The following is a 17,329-nucleotide window of genomic DNA, read 5'->3' as shown; positions in this document are numbered from 1 at the left end:
ACACCCCCACCGTACAGCTAACCATCGACTCATAAGGTCAGAAGGGAACGCAATTAGATCATCTAGTCTGACCTCTTGCAACAGGCAGGCACAAAACCCTACCATACACATTTATAACAACACCGAACCCCTGATGGTTATTGAAATCGTCAAAATTGAGATTTGAAGACCTCAAGCTGCAGGGAATCCACCAGCAATGACCATGCCCCACGCTGCAGAGGAAGGCGAAAAACTCCGGCCTCTGCCAATCCGCCCTGAGGAATTCTTCCCGACCCCAATATGCACAGCTAACCTGTACATGTGGGCAAGACTCACAGCCACGGACCCAGGAAAGAATTTCTGCCTAATCAGTCCCATCCCCTCCAACACACCCTCACGACACGAGCAGACTTATCTCGATAATCCAAAATCAAATTGCCCAAATCTAAACTATCCACTCATACATCCCCCCACTATACTGTATCAAGCTTAGTCTTAATAGCTCCGATAAGTCTTTGCCCCCATGTTCATCGGAGAAGGCCGTTCCAGAACTTTCATCCCCTAGGTTAGAAACCTCGTCTAATTTCAAGTCTAACTTCCTATAATACAGTTGTACCCATTCGTCCCGGTGCTAACATTAAGTACTAAACTCTCCCACTGAAACTCCCCTGTTAGCAGTCCTGTTCGCTGGCTCCTGTGCCGCTGCAGCTGTCTGTGCCGCTGCCTGAGTGCCTGGCTCCTTATATAGGACCCCTAATCAGGTAAGCCCCGCCCCCAACTCAGGGCTCAGCCTCGCTCTCCCCCCCATCCCCCCATGGCAATTAATCCCGCCCAGGGAGACACCCTCTGTCCCCCCGCGGAAGCTAACCCTGCCTGGATAGCCCACCCCAGCTCACCTCCGCTCCGCCTCCTCCACTGAGCACGCCAGTGCTGCTCTAATTCTCCTCCCCACCCAGGCGTGCGGCGCTGATTGGAGGAGATTTAGAGCTGGGCTGTGTGTTCAGCGGAGGAGGCAGAGCGGAGGTGAGCTGGGGCAGGGAGCTGTTCCTCTGTGTGCCCCCCCCCCTCAGTTCTACGAGCAGTCCTCCCCGCGCGCCCCCCCCCCAGCTCACCTCCACTCCACCTCCTCGCCTGAGGGGACTTTTAGGTGCCCCCAACCATTAGGTGCCCTAGGCGGCTGCCTAGTTTGCCTAAATGGTTGCAGCAGCCCTGCCCTTCAGACAGACCTAGTGACCAGAGTTGAGAATCATTAGCTGATTCAATGGTCTTCAGATCACAAATGGTTCAATATAAATTTGTTGAAAGTTTTTAGTTTTATAGTAGATGAACTGTTCAAAATTTCTCTGACAGTCAAGTGGAACAGTTTCCTTACACAAGGTCAATTTCACTAATCCTCCAAATTTCTAATAGATCCATTCATACAGTCTGTTAATTAGTGCAATGTTTTGGTGGATTTGAGCTAGACAGGTTTTAAGTTTTTCCTCCTGGTACTGCATATCTGTGGTATAAGCAGATAGTACAAAAGTGCTTAAAATCTTCGTATATCGTCAGTGTGATTCAAGGCCATTCATTCTCACACTTTACTAGTGGAGCAAAATATTGACCATACATGTATTTATATAGGCTACCAGGCACTATATTGAGCAGGTGGGGAACATATTTAAAAGGTATCCCAAACTGTCTGTCTCTGCTAATATGAAATGTTGTTCGGAGAGATCAGACATGTTAAAAACCATTTTAAATAGCTGTGTTTGAGCCTATCGCTACCCAATCTTGACCATGGTTTCTAAAACTGATTTTAATATGGCTTAGCATTTGTATAGTCTTTTAAACCATTTTATCCCAGAATTGTTTTAAACCACTTCAGAAAGCACTGTATTAATTTATATATCTATAGGTCATCAAGTCCAGCCCCCTGCCTTCACTAGCAGTGACCAACTACTGATTTTTGCCCCCAAATCCCTAAGTGGACCCCTCAAGGATTGAACTCACGAGCCTTGGTTTAGCAGGCCAATGCTCAAGCCACTGAGTTAACCCTTCTCCAACTTACAGGGTGTTGTTTTTTTTATTCTACTGAGGTTAAACCATTATTAATGCAGGATATATATTATTCCCCAGTCTTACAATTAGCTCCCGTGCCACTTGATGTTACTTTTCATTAGGATGTCTGCCACCTCTAGTAGGATGAGAAATAACTTTAAAAAAAAAATGTTCTTGTGAATTTACTGCTGCTGCAAAACATCAGATTGACAGCTGTTGGATTCAAATCCTCCATTTATCCACAGAACAAGTGGAGCTTTGACAATTACCATGCCAACTCCATCATGCTTCTCTACCAATGCACTTCAACTCTAAATGGGAGGGACCATCCACCACTAACAGTGAGAGGGTGTTTAGGCTTCTTGCCCATTTAGGCCTCAGTCTCTCTGTCGAGGCTGCCAACAAAAAGGCCAGTTAGTGGTGGTGACAAATGTGGATGTTCGTCTAGTTAGTAACTGGCTTGAGAACATCAAACTGATTTTACACAAGCCACAAAACAGCCATTAGATGGCAACAATTTTTGGCATTACTAGCCTGGTCTGGATTAAAATCTGTAATTGAGGAGTAAAGAGAGATTATATGCATTACTAATCTCCTGAGCTATCCAGGACCCTCAATAAAACCTATTTTAAATTAAATCTTTTACATAGGTGTCCTGGCTTATACACCAGATGTGCTTCTCAACATGTGAACCCATCAGACTGCTGAGCAGAATGGTGCAGTTTTCTTTATAAGGCAAGAGGTTTCAAAGATCAGATTTTCCTTTCATCCTTCCTCTGTGAGGTAAGAACTCACAAAACAGGCCTTAATTTGGACCCAAAAATTGGCATAAAATGAACGTTGTTAGATCAGATATTTAAACTTAGCTTAAATGGATTGTGGTGTGTTCCGGAGTACACTAGAGTTCAGCAACTTTCAGTTTCAAGAACAGTATTGAGGAACCACTGTGGGCACCCACTTTGTTGTCACTTTATATAGGCACCTATTTATACGTGTTGGAGTAGGTCTCATCTTGGATTTCTCAGGTTTGGTTTTTGCACAATTCTCAGCCTTTGTGCATTTCCAACAACAGATTTCCCAACAGATTTTGCTAAAACAGTTATGCTAACTAAATATTTTTACGTGAGAGGATATTTATTAGTCCTGTAAATAAGGATGTTATGGAAATATTTCTGGAAAGTATATATTATAAGTGCACGATGTCAAATGTTCATTCAGTCACGTAAACAAAGCAAGAGGTCTGTTGCCAGTGCACTTTAGTAAAGCTTAGCTATTATGAAACAGGGAGCAAAACACTTCCAGCTATTAAAAACAAAGGGTCAAATCCTCGGCTGTTGCAAATTGGCTTAACACCATTGATTGGAGCTCTGCAGATTGACCCCAGCTGAGGCTGTGGCCCCAGAAAAATAAATCAGCAAAACATGTGATGTTCCCTGTGACAGCTGAAATTGTGCTAAATAAAACGGTTGTGGTCATCTTGTACCGGAATAAACAAAATATTACTTACACGGTTTGTCAACACTACCCATACTTTTTTAAGTAGACTCTACGTTCTTTTTGCTTTTTATAACTGTGTCACTTTGCCATTCACTTGATTCAGCTGGTTATTCCTAGAGTGCCCACTCTAGTGACTGCTTTATCTTTTTACACTCAGAACTTTTCCTCCACTCATTCAGAAGCCCTTGTTTTTCAAGTTACGAAGCCTTTGATTTCAGAGACATTTCAGTTACACAATATGGTATTTCCCTGGCTTGCTTTCAAGAAATCTAACTATGCTCCAGGATCACAAGGGGTTTCTACAATTAATAGCCACATTAACTTTGACATAGCTTTCTAGAATCTGCCTTTTTATTTTTGTTTTTCTCACGTAGTTGGTTAAAAAACAGTGGCAGTTAGAGAGTAGCAGATGAGACAGGGATGAGTTAGCAGTTACTTATTGGGATTCTTTCCAAGGAGAGAAGGTGGAGTTTTAAACCAATCACAATCATCTTAAAATAAGAGTCTAGGCGAGTAACTGTTGTATGCTGAATCTGTGGGGGAACCATCGAAAGACACTTCATAGGAAACCAAAAATCTCAGTGAGTGAGGAGAAGAAATTAGGATTTTTTTAAGGTTGTCTTTAGAGATTTTCCTCATATGACAGATACATAAAAATAATGTGGATATTAAAATATGTTAATACATTGGTTCTGATCTGCCTTTATTTACACTGTTTCATACAGGGGTAACTCAGGGTACGTCTACACTATGGGATTATTCTGATTTTACATAAACCGGTTTTGTAAAACAGATTGTATAAAGTCGAGTGCACGCGGCCACACTAAGCACATTAATTCGGCAGTGTGCGTCCATGGTCCGAGGCTAGCGTCGATTTCCGGAGCGTTGCACTGTGGGTAGCTATTCCATAGCTATCCCATAGTTCCCACAGTCTCCCCTGGCCCCTTAGAATTCTGGATTGAGGAGTCCAGTGGTTGATGGGCAAAAATCATTGTCGCGGGAGGGTTCTGTGTAAATGTCTCCAGTCATTCTTCCTCTGGGAAAGCAACGGCAAGACAATCATTTCGACGCCCTTTTCCTGGATTGCCCTGCACGATGCCATAGCTGGCAACTATGGCAACCAGGAGCCCGTCCAGCTTTTTTTTTTTTTTTACAGTCCACCGTATGTGTACTGGATGCCACGGACAGAGGCGATACCCAGCGCTACTCCACAGCAAGCTTCATTTGCTTTTGCATGATAGCAGAGATGGTTACCATGCGTTCCTGTACAGTCTGCTGCTGGCGTAAATTGGCAATGAGATGATGGTTATCGGTTTCCCTCGTTGTACTGTCTGCTGCTATCAGTGGTGGACCCTGCTGAGATCGGCCAGGGGGCCAAAAGCAAACTGGGAACGACTCCTGAGTCAATCCCTCCTTATGGTTTCTAAAATAGAGTCAGTCTGCGCCTAGAATATGGCGGCAAGTTACTAGAGAACCAGTGTAATCAGAGAGCGCAGCTGCTCCGTGTCAGATCCCGCAGAAATGATGAGCTACATGCCATTCACAGGGGATGCCCCTGCACAACCACCCACTCGTGCTCTCTTCCTCCCCAACCTTCCTGGGCTTACCGTTGCATGTGTCCTCTCCACATTGTGTCATGAAGTTATATAAGAATGCAGGAATAAGAACACTGATTTTTTAGTGACATAAATGAGGGGAGGCGCCTCCCGTGCTATGATAGTCCAGCAGGATATTAAGCGGTGTGGGGGAGAGGAGCCCAGCACCACTGCTATGAAAGTCCAGGCAGTACAGAATCTTTCTTTACACATGAAAGGGAGGGGGCTGATTAAAGCTCAGCCCCCAGTTGATATGATGAAAACGGTACAGCCGTTCTGTCTCATCACTGGGAATGGCAGGAATCATTCCTATTTTTAGCCAGGCGCCTCCGCCCCCCCGCCAGCCTCACCTCAGGCCAGCAGGGGTATTCAGCAGTTATCAAGCATTGGAGCACTCACGGGTTGATATGATAAGGACGTTCCAGTCCATACGAGCACATCTGCCCACCAGGAGGGGAGAGGAGGCGAATACTGCCTTCACTGCTGCAGCATCATGTCTATAGCAGCATTCAGTAACATAGATGACATTGAAAAAGTCAAGAAACGATTTCTTTCCCTTTTCTCACGTGGGGGAGAGTAAATTGAGGACCTATTCCCTGAACGGCCGGACAATGTGTTTGAACCTACAGGCATTCGGAGCTCAGCAAGAATGCAAAATATTTTTCGGAGACTGCTGTGGACTGTGGATAGCTGGAGTCCTCAGTACCCCCCTCCATGAATGTCCCATTTGAGTCTTGGCTTCTGTTTACTCTTGTCACAGCAGCACTGTGTACGCCTGGAGATTTTTTCAAACGCTTTGGCATTTCGTCTGGCTGTGTAACGGAGCTTTGATAGAAAGATTTGTTTCCCCATACACGCGATCAGATCCAGTATCTCTGAACAGGTCCATGCTGGAGTGCTTTTTGGATTTGGACTTGACATCGCCAAACCGTGCTGATCAGGGAGATCCACGCTGGCAAACACCAGGAAATGAAAATCTAAATTCACAGGGCTTTTCCCTGTTTACCTGGCCACAGCATCCGAGTTCAGATTGCTGTCCAGAGCGGTCACAGTGGTGCACTGTGGGATACCACCCGGAGGCCAATGCTGTCGATTTGCGGCCACACTAACCCTAATCCGATATGGTAATACCGATTTTAGCGCTACTCCTCTCGTTGAGGAGTACAGAAACCGATTTAAAGAGCCCTTTATATTGATATAAAGGGCCTCGTAGTGTGGACAGGTACAGCGTTAAATCGGATTAACGCTGCTAAAATCGGTTTAAACGCGTAGTGTAGACCAGGCCTCATTTACTTCAATGGAATTACTTCTGGTTATCCCTAGTATGAGAGGAAGAGTCGTGTTTTAGTTGTACTGTGCAAATATGTGTGCATGTTACAGTTTGCGCTAAATATAGACGTAAAAACTCTGAGAGCAGCTATACATTAATAGTATTGTAATAGCAATGACCTGATATCAAATAGTCATAATTATAGTCCTTGCTTCTTCAAGGTGAATGTGATAATAGACATCATAAAACTTGGATTACCTAAAATAAAGTTATAGTCCTTGACTTGCACCTTTCACATTTTAAAAAACTTCCCCCGATTGATTACTCTTTTATAGGGACTGCACAATTTGTTCCCAGAACAAAAATACTACTTAATATTTACAATGCCATTCAAAGCACATTACAAAAATGGGGTTAGTAAGTCAATGACAAGCAGCTAGATTTTACATGGCAGATATTTTGATTCTTTAGATAAGATTTGTTTTTTTAATTAAATTGAATAATGTATCTAGTGTGCGTTTAATAGTGCATCAGATTTAAAATTTACCTGACGAATAGCCATGTGCTTTACCACTGATATGAGTCAAAGCAAAAATTTTAACTTCTTCAAATCTTATTTGCATTTCAATATAATACTATATTTTACCGTTAGTTTTAGCAGTAAAAGACCAGTCCTGTAGTTCTTGTCAATGATGCTTGGATTTGATTCTTTCATATAAGACACATTACTGGATTTCTCAGAAAGTATCTAGGAACAACGGACGTTTTTTATTTAGGGCCTGATCTTCTAAAGGTTAGAATTTCAGAACCACGTGCCGTAATGCCTATGCAATTCTGTGTGCAGGTACCACTTGTGTGTTTGTGTGTGTGTGAGAGAGAGAGAGAGAATCGGGTATTTGTAGCTCTCTTGCTGGGTGTCTAAATTGTCATTTGCACATGCAACTGTCTGATTTATCCACAGTAATTGTGCGTGCATATTGGAACCATGATCCAAATCCAGTGGAGTCAATGAAAAGGCCCAGGATGCATCATTGCATGTGTATTTATGTGTGCAACTGCATAATTCTGCCCTCTTCAAAATGTGACCCTTAATTCCTTAATATCTGGATTTAGCATTTGTAGTGGGAGTGGACTAGGGTATGCTGTAAAGTGAAATTGAAAACCTAATCCTAGGGGATCAGGAGCTGTATCTTTCCTACCCGGCTACTAGTGGAAAACCAGCACAAAACAGGTGTCCAAAAGAATGTTTTAAAACATCAGGTTTGGAAGAATGTTATTTCTTAGCTATCTGGCCATATTAAAACTAAATGTACATATTCTTGTATATGCAAACATTCTCTTTCTCTCTTCCTCTGGGGAGAGTGTGTGTGTGTGTGTGTGTGTGTCTCTCTCTCTCTCTCTCTCTCTCTCTCTCATATGTATTCTGGGCAAGGACTTTTAATTTGAAATAGACACATGAATCAGACATCTGGGTTTTAGGGGAGGAGCATTTGTCGCTGCAGCATAAACAGTTCAAACTCTGGAGCTTCTTTATGACTTACCTTTTTCCTTTCATTAAAGGTGGATTTCAGACTCATATCGCTACCAGGAACACATGAACTGACAGTAAGTAATTGGGTATATTTCATTTGTCTGTCATAATGAGTGTTTGTATGAGAGCTTTACTCCAAGGTTAGAATTAGAATCATGCATATTTCTTTGATGTTTTACAATTTTAAATGTAGTTAGAGGCTAAAGTACACGACTTTTCAAAAATAGACTGCTGCTGTTCTGGAGTTTTTCATAGAGATCATATAAAGAAGGGGTTTCCCGGAATGTTAATTTAAAAATCTCAGTCTGAATACTTAAAATATTTTTATGAACTGAAACAAAGTGAGGTGCCAATGGTTACTAAGGAAGAGAATGTAAAAGAGGAAATACCATTTTAAAATATAAAGGGATTTTAAAAAATCCTGCTTTATGTTATGTTGAAGTATAACTTGAGTTTTTCTGTAGGCCTTGTAAATAGTTCTGTTATAAAATAGGTGGATCACAGAACTCAGGATAAAACACCATGTTATTGATCCTCTCATGATCCTTTAGTAAAAAGCTTTTATGTTAGGGTTTTTAGGTTTATCCAGTAATATAAAGGTATAGGATTGTTAATTAAAGTCCCTGGTTGTAATTCTGACCTCACTTAGGTCCATGACTGTATATGTGAAAGCAAAAATTGTTTTCTGGTAGCAAAATGTGGACAAAACTCTTATATTTGGAGCTGCTCTATTTTCACTGGTCCTTTCTTCTAATGTAGTAATAACCCAGGTACCTTTTCTGTCTGGTTGGGAAAGAGGCATCGCTTTCTGAAGTGATGAGGCTAACTTTAAGTGCTAATTTATTTCAAAGATAATTCTTTCAGGTAGTGATTGTTACAAGCATTTATGAAACTCCCATTCGTGTGGTATGTAAATGCTCTTTACAAGGATTAGGTTTAAGAGCAAATATTTCTCGAAGGATTAATCCCCAAGTAATTTAAACAATGGAAACAGCATTCATATGGTGTTGCCCCTGCACCTGTGCATGCATCATTGGTAGCTCTGTCAGTTCTTGGGCAGAGGTAAATGTGTGTAGCAGGATATTGACCAGGTGTGTTACCGAGGCATTTTGGCTTTTTGGGGGGCATCTAATATAGATCACTATCAGATGTCTAGGTGGATATTAGTCTGTTCTAGTTTGGCAATATCTGTGATCCTGTGGTCTGCTTGTTTTGGAAAAGTTTATAGTAATCACAGAAATGCAGGGCTGGAAGGGACCTTGAGAGGTCATCTAGTCCATCCTCAGCTCTGAGGCAGGACCAAGAAAACCTAGACCATCCCTGACCAGTTTGTCCGTTCAACCTGTTCTTAAAAATCTCCAGTGATGGAGATTCTACAACCTCCGGTGGAAGCCTGTTCCAGAGCTTAACTATGTTCATAGTTAGAAAGTTTTTCCTAATATCTAAACTAACTCTCCCTTGCTGTAGATTAAGACACTGCTCCTTGTCCCGCCTTCAGTGAACATGGAGAACAATTGATCAGTGACCTCTGTCTAACAGCCCTTAATGTATTTGAAGACTGTGATCACTCCCACCTTCAGTCTTCTTTTCTCAAGACTAAACATGCCAATTTCTTTCATCCTTTCCTCATAGGTCATGTCTGAGGATAATGAGGTAGCCTTGTGGTTGTTTACTGCTTCAGCAGCATTCTGAATAGATAGCGAGCAGGGCACTGCATTTGCCAAGGTCAGAGAAAACAAGGTTGCAGTAATTGAGACAGGAGAGTTTAGCTGCATGGATGGCTAGGAAAAGCTGTTCTTTAGCCACATTATATAGAAAGAAAATGTAAGATGTAATCATAGCCTGGATGTGAGGACCTGGAGAGAAGTCGATGTTCAGGATGGTGCTCAGCTTATGGGCCTGAGAAACAGGCAGGATTGTGGTGCTGTGCACAGTGATGGAAAAAGGAGGTAGGGTGGAAGGCTTGGGGGAAATATCTACGAGGAAATGGCAGAGAGACAAGCTGAGATTTTAATCTAGACATTAGGAAACAAGTCTGGAGAGGCGTGATAGAGCTGTGAGTCATCAGCATAGGGAGGCAGTCGAATTGGTTTGTGGATGACATTGTCCAGAGATAAGGGGCCAAGGAAACAGTCCTATGGAACCCCCATAGAAAGTTGGAGTGAGGGTTGAGGAGGATCCTCCTAGGGACATGCTGAAGGAGTGATTAGAGAGCTAGGAGGAGAACCAGGAGAGGACAAGGGAAAACGAGATTTCAAGACAACACAGTCAGTGGTGTCAAGGAGGAAGAGGATGGAGTACTGGTTCTGAACTTTGGCTAGGGAGAGATCACTGGAAACTTTTTGGCAAAAGCAATCTCAGTGGTGTGCCCCAAATTTCTGCCTTCCTGAAACCTTCCCTTCCCATTCTTATTGGACCCTCCCTGCACTCTCCAGCCTTTTACCCTCCCAGTATCCCCACTCCCAGGTAACCTGGATCGCCTCCCCAACCTACAGTGCCGATGCTGGACCCTCCACCCACTTTTCCCCATTCCCAGTCTCCCACTCCCCCAGCCCACTCCACTACCAGTTCCCAGGCTCCCTCCCTCCTCTTCCTTCCACTGTACCGACCTTCCCTGATTCCCTCTAGTACTAATCTTCCATGCACCCTCCCCTTCCTCCCACTGCTTTCAGCCCTCCCTGCTTTGTGACATGCCAGGAGTACCAGCTCCACATCATTTTCTGCTTTCACACTGCTCTCTGCTCATTCTTTTCCCAAGCACTTCTGAAAGCATAATTAGTTATATACAGTTAGATAAGTCCCAGTTAATTTTCATTGTGTGTTAAGTCCTTCTGATGATCAAGTGTTGCCAAGAAAATGCTGAAGAGTCTGTTCCCTCTGTTTCTGTAGAGAATTGATGGAACTGCCATTAATAATAATAATAATTAATAATAATAATTTTGTGAGTAAATTATCCAGCCATCAGTGGGAGAACGGGGTGTTTCAGTGTTAAAGGTAAAACTGGCAAAGCATGGCCCTTAAATCATGGTGTGACTGTTCTGTGTTAAACCACTAAAGCCATATTCCAGACCACAGTTTCAGATTACATTTGTAGAAACAGTGAATTTTTCTATTAGGACTCAAATGAGAAATGCAATAAACCTTGCTAACAGTAAAGTACTATACGCAGAATAGAGGGAAACAATCAGGCATTTCATCAGACTTTAAAATGTAAAGTCTGTTGCCGGAATTTTTGGGATTTACTGAATTGCATCAATCCTGGTGGACATTCTTTCCTTCTATAATTCTAACACTGTTGACAAAATGAATCCACTGTGTATTAATAGAGCTCTTTCATAAAAAAGGAAAGTCAATTTTTATTATATGTGCGTGCTGCTTCATACTGCCTTTTATTACCTGGTTGTGATTGTGACTGTAGTAAAAGAGAAATTTCAATGTGCCATCTAGTGTGTATCCAAAAAAATCTGTAAAACGAGCCATTGTAATATCAAGATATATATTGAGATGTATCTTTTTTGGTTGCTTTGGATCTGATTGCATGAATTATGAGAGAAGAGGAGGATGTGCAATGTTTTGTATGTAAAAATGTGCTCCAGATAATTTTTGGCTGTCATGATCAGGGTCATAACTAATAATTTGCAGTTTGTACATATGTTGGATCTACTGTATATATCTGTATATGTCTTTAGTTCAAAAGAGAAGGCATTAAGAAGCAAGGGCTATGTCACTGCTGTTCTGCTTGTGGGTAGAGATCTGCACATGATGGAGAGATTCACTTAATGTGAAGTACTGTGCCATTACAGCGTTCCACAAAAATGTGAAAAATCTTCTATTTCAAGAAAAAAAATCCACTAGCCTCAACAATCCTGGCAGTATGATTGAATCTGAATCCTTCTCATGCTGTCAGATATTGCTTATGGCACAAACAGGGCTCTGCCATCACTGTCTATCCTGGCTGCTCATTGCATGTTCTTTATTAAGTCACATAAGTTTTCCCTCTCTCTGTAGCATTTGACAGAGGGATTCTTTTCATAGAATCATAGAATTGGAAGGGACCTCAGGAGGTCATCTAGTCCAACCCCCTGCTCAAAGCAGGACTAATTCCCAGACAGATTTTTGCCCCAGATCCCAAAATGGCCCCCTCAGGGACTGAACTCACAAGCCTGGGTTTAGAAGGCCAATGCTCAGACTTTTGACTGGCCCCTTTTGGGTGTTCCTCCAACTGCCCAATGGCACACCTGCAGATGCTTTGGCCTTATTCTTAACACATGTCTCAAATATTTCCATCATCTTTTTTGGTTAATTTTAATTTTGAATCCCCATACTGTTAAAGTATGTAGTATTAACAAAACTTTTTGTCTGAGAAGTTCCTAAACATTTATAAACATTTTAACAATTGTTTAGTGACAGGAGACCCTGTGGATCTGAGAAACTGTTCAGACTGTGGAACTTAGCTGAAAATAAGGAATATGGTTTGAAAGCAGAAGTCAAAGGTGTTATAGGTCACAAAGCACATAGCTCACGTGTAAGAATTTGTTGTCCAGAATTACAAAGCATCCTAGAGAGGGTATTGTGCAATTTATGATTGTGTAATGTTCATAACAAGGCTAAAAATGGAAAAGTGCAGCATTACAGGGCGGACATATTGAAGGCAAAAGTTACGTAGTGGCTCTGCAATTTTTTGTAATTATTGAAAGAAGTTACTTGCTTTTAAATAATGAATATTTGAAGTAATTACATATTAAATATTGGGAATAACAGTTGGCAATAAAAATATGGGACTTAAAATATAAAAGATCAAATATCAATGTTATTGTGTGCATGAATTATGTAGAAATTTCAGTAACAGTAGCTTCAGATTTGTAACAAGTCACTTTTTTGCTGAATGTATTTGAGAGGCAATTAGTTTTTTCTGTTTAATGATAGCTCCACTTACTGACTGCAGGCAGAGAATCACTGTGATTTACACACTGCATAATATGGTATTACTGCAAGACAAAAACCTCCCTCCTCTATTTAAAAACCATATATTATTGGCACTGAACATGAAAGCGTGGACTCACTTTTGCGCTTGAGTGGATAAAGAATGCTAGTTCATGTTTATTCTGACTAGCCTTTATGTATAACAAATAGAAAAGCAGCCATTTCTCCCTCTTTATTAGTTTGATACAATTTACTGTGAAGATTTGTTTTGCTGATGCAGTTTTAATACGTATGATGTATGTATTTATTATTATTATTTATTATTATTTTTAGAAAGGCCCTTCATCATGGAACACAGAAAGGAGCAAAGCAGACCAAAAAGAGGGACATGCAGAAAAGGCAAGGAGCAGAAACAATATAGCAGGTTTCGATTTCTCCCAAGCCCACTGAAACCCCTCTGCACCAACTCTGTTTTGTTTGTTATGGCTCTAGGGGCTCCCAAGGTGCAGCCAGAGAACCAGTGCAGTCTGGTGGTACCTCCAGTTTCCTATATTTTAGCTGCTAGATATGATATGAGATATGATATGATTTGGGGAGCCTAATAACTTTAACCAGCCAAAACTCCAGAAGTTTGATTCTGATCTAATTTACATCAGTTGAACTCCATTGGTTTCAGTGGAGTTCTGTCTTTTTGACATTGGTGTGAGATCAGAACCAGGCCCCTGATCTGCTGTTCCCCTCTAATGGAGCTTTGTATGTGTGTAAATTTTTTTTTTTTTAGATCATATTATGATTTTATTCTGTACAACGATCTGGAATTATTTCCCTATAACTGCAGGCTCAGAAGACAAAGTTAATGAACTCAGTTGACAAGCAATTTTCATCTCCCTCCCAAGAAAGATATGAGCATATGTTATGGTTGTGATGTGCTCATTTTTTGACTAACAATTTTGTGAAAACGAGTGCAGAGATTGGGCTGCTGACAGGTTGCCAAGATGGCCTTTTAAATAGCAAATTTTTGGTCCCCCTGTTTTAATTCCACGTTCCTGGTTTTTTCATCACATTTTTCTGAATCCCATCATTCTCCAAGAAAAATCTGTTTCTGCAGTACAGCCAAATAATCCGTATCAAAACAGCGTTGTCGGGCTAGCAGTTTATTGAAGCACAGATCAGCACAACTGGGGGCAGGGCTGATGTGGGTGATGACCTATTCACCAATGTCAAATGGGGAAGGAACGTGTAACCTCAGGCTGCGCCGCACCACACCTCTCTGTAACCCACTGAAATCAGAGGTAGGGCACTTACAATCAGCCAGCAGGGCTTGTTCCCCCATTCTTGGCCCTCTCCGGAGTGATCCATAAACTTCACCATTCCTCACTGAGATTCCTCGCCATTCAGGAGGTTCTGTTGTACACAGTGGAATTGTCTACTTTGTCCTGCTGTCAGACCCTGGGTTTGGAGTTCCATTTTATCCTCTCCTGAGCCAGGTCTTTCTCAGGCCTGTTGTTTTGTCGCTTGAGGATATATTCCTTCTTGTTCTCTTGCCTTTCTCTCCTATGAGTTACAGAAATCATTTATCTGCCACATCCCCTCACTCTTAAGTGATGCTAAATGTTATCACCCTCTTCCCTTTGGTCCCAGTTGTGCTATATATAGGCATAGCCTTGTGCTGAAGCCACACTGACCTCTGGAGACCTCAGGGAAGAAATTCTTGCCATAGTTCTCCAACACACAGGGGGAGCACTGCTACACCCCTTCAGGGGGTGCACTATACACCAAATCTCCACCCACTTCTCACTGTGTAGTCAGCCAGCTGTGCTCACCACTGCTTCACGGACTGCAGTTGTGCCTGGCTGCTGAGCAGAGGCCCAAGGGGCACGGGCTTCCCTCAGTGTCACATCAGAAACCAGTTCCGTCGTGTTTACTGCTTCCTCCCTAGGTATAGATACAAAATACACAAAAGTGGCCCCAGTACCAATTCTTGCAACATGCTATTCCTTCTATATTTTTTTCCTCATTCATCTTAACCTCTTGTGCAATCTCCTTTTTACTCTCCAAACTAGGAATTGTAAAGGCATAGCCAAATGTGCAGCTTTCTTTCATTTTGGCATGTTCTCAGGATGTGTCTTAGGAAATTACAACAAGGATAAACCTTTAGAAAGACGTGCAATTAAAGTACACATATATTCCTGTTCTAATTTGTTACGTAGCATAGAATTAGGTCAGGCACACCCATTCTAAGTGTGTATTTCCTGCTTAACTCATGTTTCTCAGCCTACTTCCATATGGAAATTTCTTTGCAAATTTAAAGGGACATTGTCACCTTAAACTAAGATTTTGTTTTATTCTTCTTGGTTACACTTTAAATTATTAAGGTTGGAAGAATTTTAAATATGAGATTGTTTGTTTGTTTGTTTTTGCCTTTAGCATCTTGAATGGCGAATTAAACTAGTCACTTTTGCTGTTTTTAGTCAGTTTTACTTTTCCTGCTGTCATGCAAAAAGCCCAGTGCCGGGGCAGGATTGCCAACATCCGTAAACATGATGCAAATATCCATGGATATAAAGCAGATATCTTCAGATTTGCCGGGCTCTAAATACAGATGAACTTTTGTTGCTGGATATTTATTTTTATGAACATACTTTAACTATTTTCCATTGCCACATTCTCTGTTTACAATTATTTTTTATTTTGCTCTGTAACAGGTGGCCCAGTCAACCCCTCTAATATCTGTGTAAGGGGACTGTGTGCTGTGGGGGGTGATCCGTAATATCACAGAGAGCAGAGAAGAATAGTGTAGTAGAGACAGCTAGCCACCCTTCCTGCCACTCCAATGCACAACATGGAAGATCCAAATGGAGGGTGTGACAGGTTTGGTCACAGAGACCCCCTTGGGACTGTCAGCTGACGTGCTGGAATTACCTCTGAGCCCATTTTCCCTGCCAGCTTGGGACTCCAGAACCCTGTCTTGTTGAGCCAGACATGCCAGCCTGCTGCAACACAGACCCAGGTCTGGTCCACACCCCCAAAGCTGCAGACTAACCAAAAACTGCTCCGCAGGTCACCTATCTCCAGCACCCAGACACCCAGCTCCCAATGGGATCCAAACCCCAAATAAACCCGTTTTACCCGTTTAAAGCTTAAACAGGGTAAACTCATAAATTGTTTACCCTCTATATCAGTGATAGAGAGATTTGCACAGCTGTTTGCTCCCCCAGGTATTAATCACTTACTCTGGGTTCAAAAATGATTTTATTAAGAATAAAAAGTAGGATTTAAGTGGTTTCAATAATAACAGACAGAACAAAGTAAGTTATCAAGCAAAATAAAGCAAAAAAATGCCTAATAAATTAAGGAACTATTTACTGGTAAAATCTCACCCTCAGAGATGTTCCACTATGCTTCTTTCACAGACTAGACTTCTTCATAGTCTGGGCCCAATCCTTTCCCCTGGCACAGTCCTTGTTAGTTCCAGCAGACATCTTAGGTGGAAACTAGGGCTGTTCTCATGACTGGCAGCCCCCTTTGTTCTGTTCCACCCCCTTTTATAGCTTTGGCACAAGGTGGGAATCTTTTGTCCCCACCCCTCCTTCTGAATGGAAAAGTACCAGATTTAAGATGGATTCCAGTATCATGTGACATGGTCACATGTCACTGTAGGACCTTATTCTTTATTACCCACGGGCTGGCCCACACCTCCACAGGAAGGCTTGCAGGTAAATAAATTATCTACAACCAATTGTCCTAGTCAGTGGGAGCCATCAAGATTCTAAACCACCATTAATGGCCCACACTTTACATAGTTACACTAGGACCTCAGAGTTGTACTTCATATTTCTAGCTTCAGATACAAGAATGATACATGCATACAAATAGGATGAACACACTCAGTAGATTATAAGCTTTGTAATGTTACGAGAGACCTTTTGCATAAAGTATCAGAGGGGTAGCTGTGTTAGTCTGGATCTGTAAAAGCAGCAGAGAATCCTGTGGCACCTTATAGACTAACAGATGTTTTGGAGCGTGAGCTTTCGTGGGTGAATACCCACTTCGTCAGACGCAGGTAGCAAAGTCTTAACAAATGCGGACTCGAGCAATAATCCCCAACGTCCAGTGCTATGTACATCGGCCAACTCCTGGACAGCATTCACTACGGAAAAGGATAAATGGACACAAATCAGATCAGGAATGGCAATATACAAAAACCTGTAGGAGAGCACTCAACCTCCCTGGCCACACTATAGCAGACCTTAAGGTGGCCACCTCTGCAGCAAAAAAACTTCAGGCACAGACTTCAAAGAGAACTGCTGGAGCTTCAGATATCTGCAAATTTGACACCATCAGCTCTGGACTAAACAAAGACTGTGAATGGCTTGCCATTACAGAACCAGCTTCTCCTCCCTTGGTTTTCACACCTCACTGCTCTAAAACAGGGCATCCATCCTTCTCCGATGAACTAACCTCGTTATCTCTAGCTTGCTTGCTAAGCGAATA

At 42.0% G+C, this 17,329-nt stretch overlaps 1 protein-coding gene across 3 annotated transcripts in view; it reads left to right on the top strand.

The window, feature by feature from the left end:
- The first annotated feature begins 7,843 nt into the window (after nt 1–7,843).
- KCTD20 (potassium channel tetramerization domain containing 20) overlaps nt 7,844–17,329 on the top strand; it is a 32,016-nt gene continuing 22,530 nt past the window's right edge. For 2 of the 3 annotated variants that reach the window (XM_032804854.2, XM_032804852.2), the window contains exon 1: nt 7,919–7,986. Coding sequence is in view for 1 of the 3 variants with exons in the window: in XM_075064950.1 (XP_074921051.1) it covers nt 13,224–13,234 (11 nt within the window). In the remaining 2 variants the exon portion in view is untranslated. Of the gene's footprint in view, nt 7,987–13,168; nt 13,235–17,329 lie in introns of all 3 variants that reach the window. The other variant, XM_075064950.1, reaches the window with a different exon arrangement.

The sequence above is a fragment of the Chelonoidis abingdonii genome, chromosome 4 (assembly GCF_003597395.2).
Source record: "Chelonoidis abingdonii isolate Lonesome George chromosome 4, CheloAbing_2.0, whole genome shotgun sequence".
Classification (NCBI taxonomy): Eukaryota; Metazoa; Chordata; order Testudines; family Testudinidae; genus Chelonoidis; species Chelonoidis abingdonii.
The sequence above is the reverse complement of the archived record's forward strand: the minus strand, read 5'-3'. Positions and strand labels throughout refer to the sequence as shown.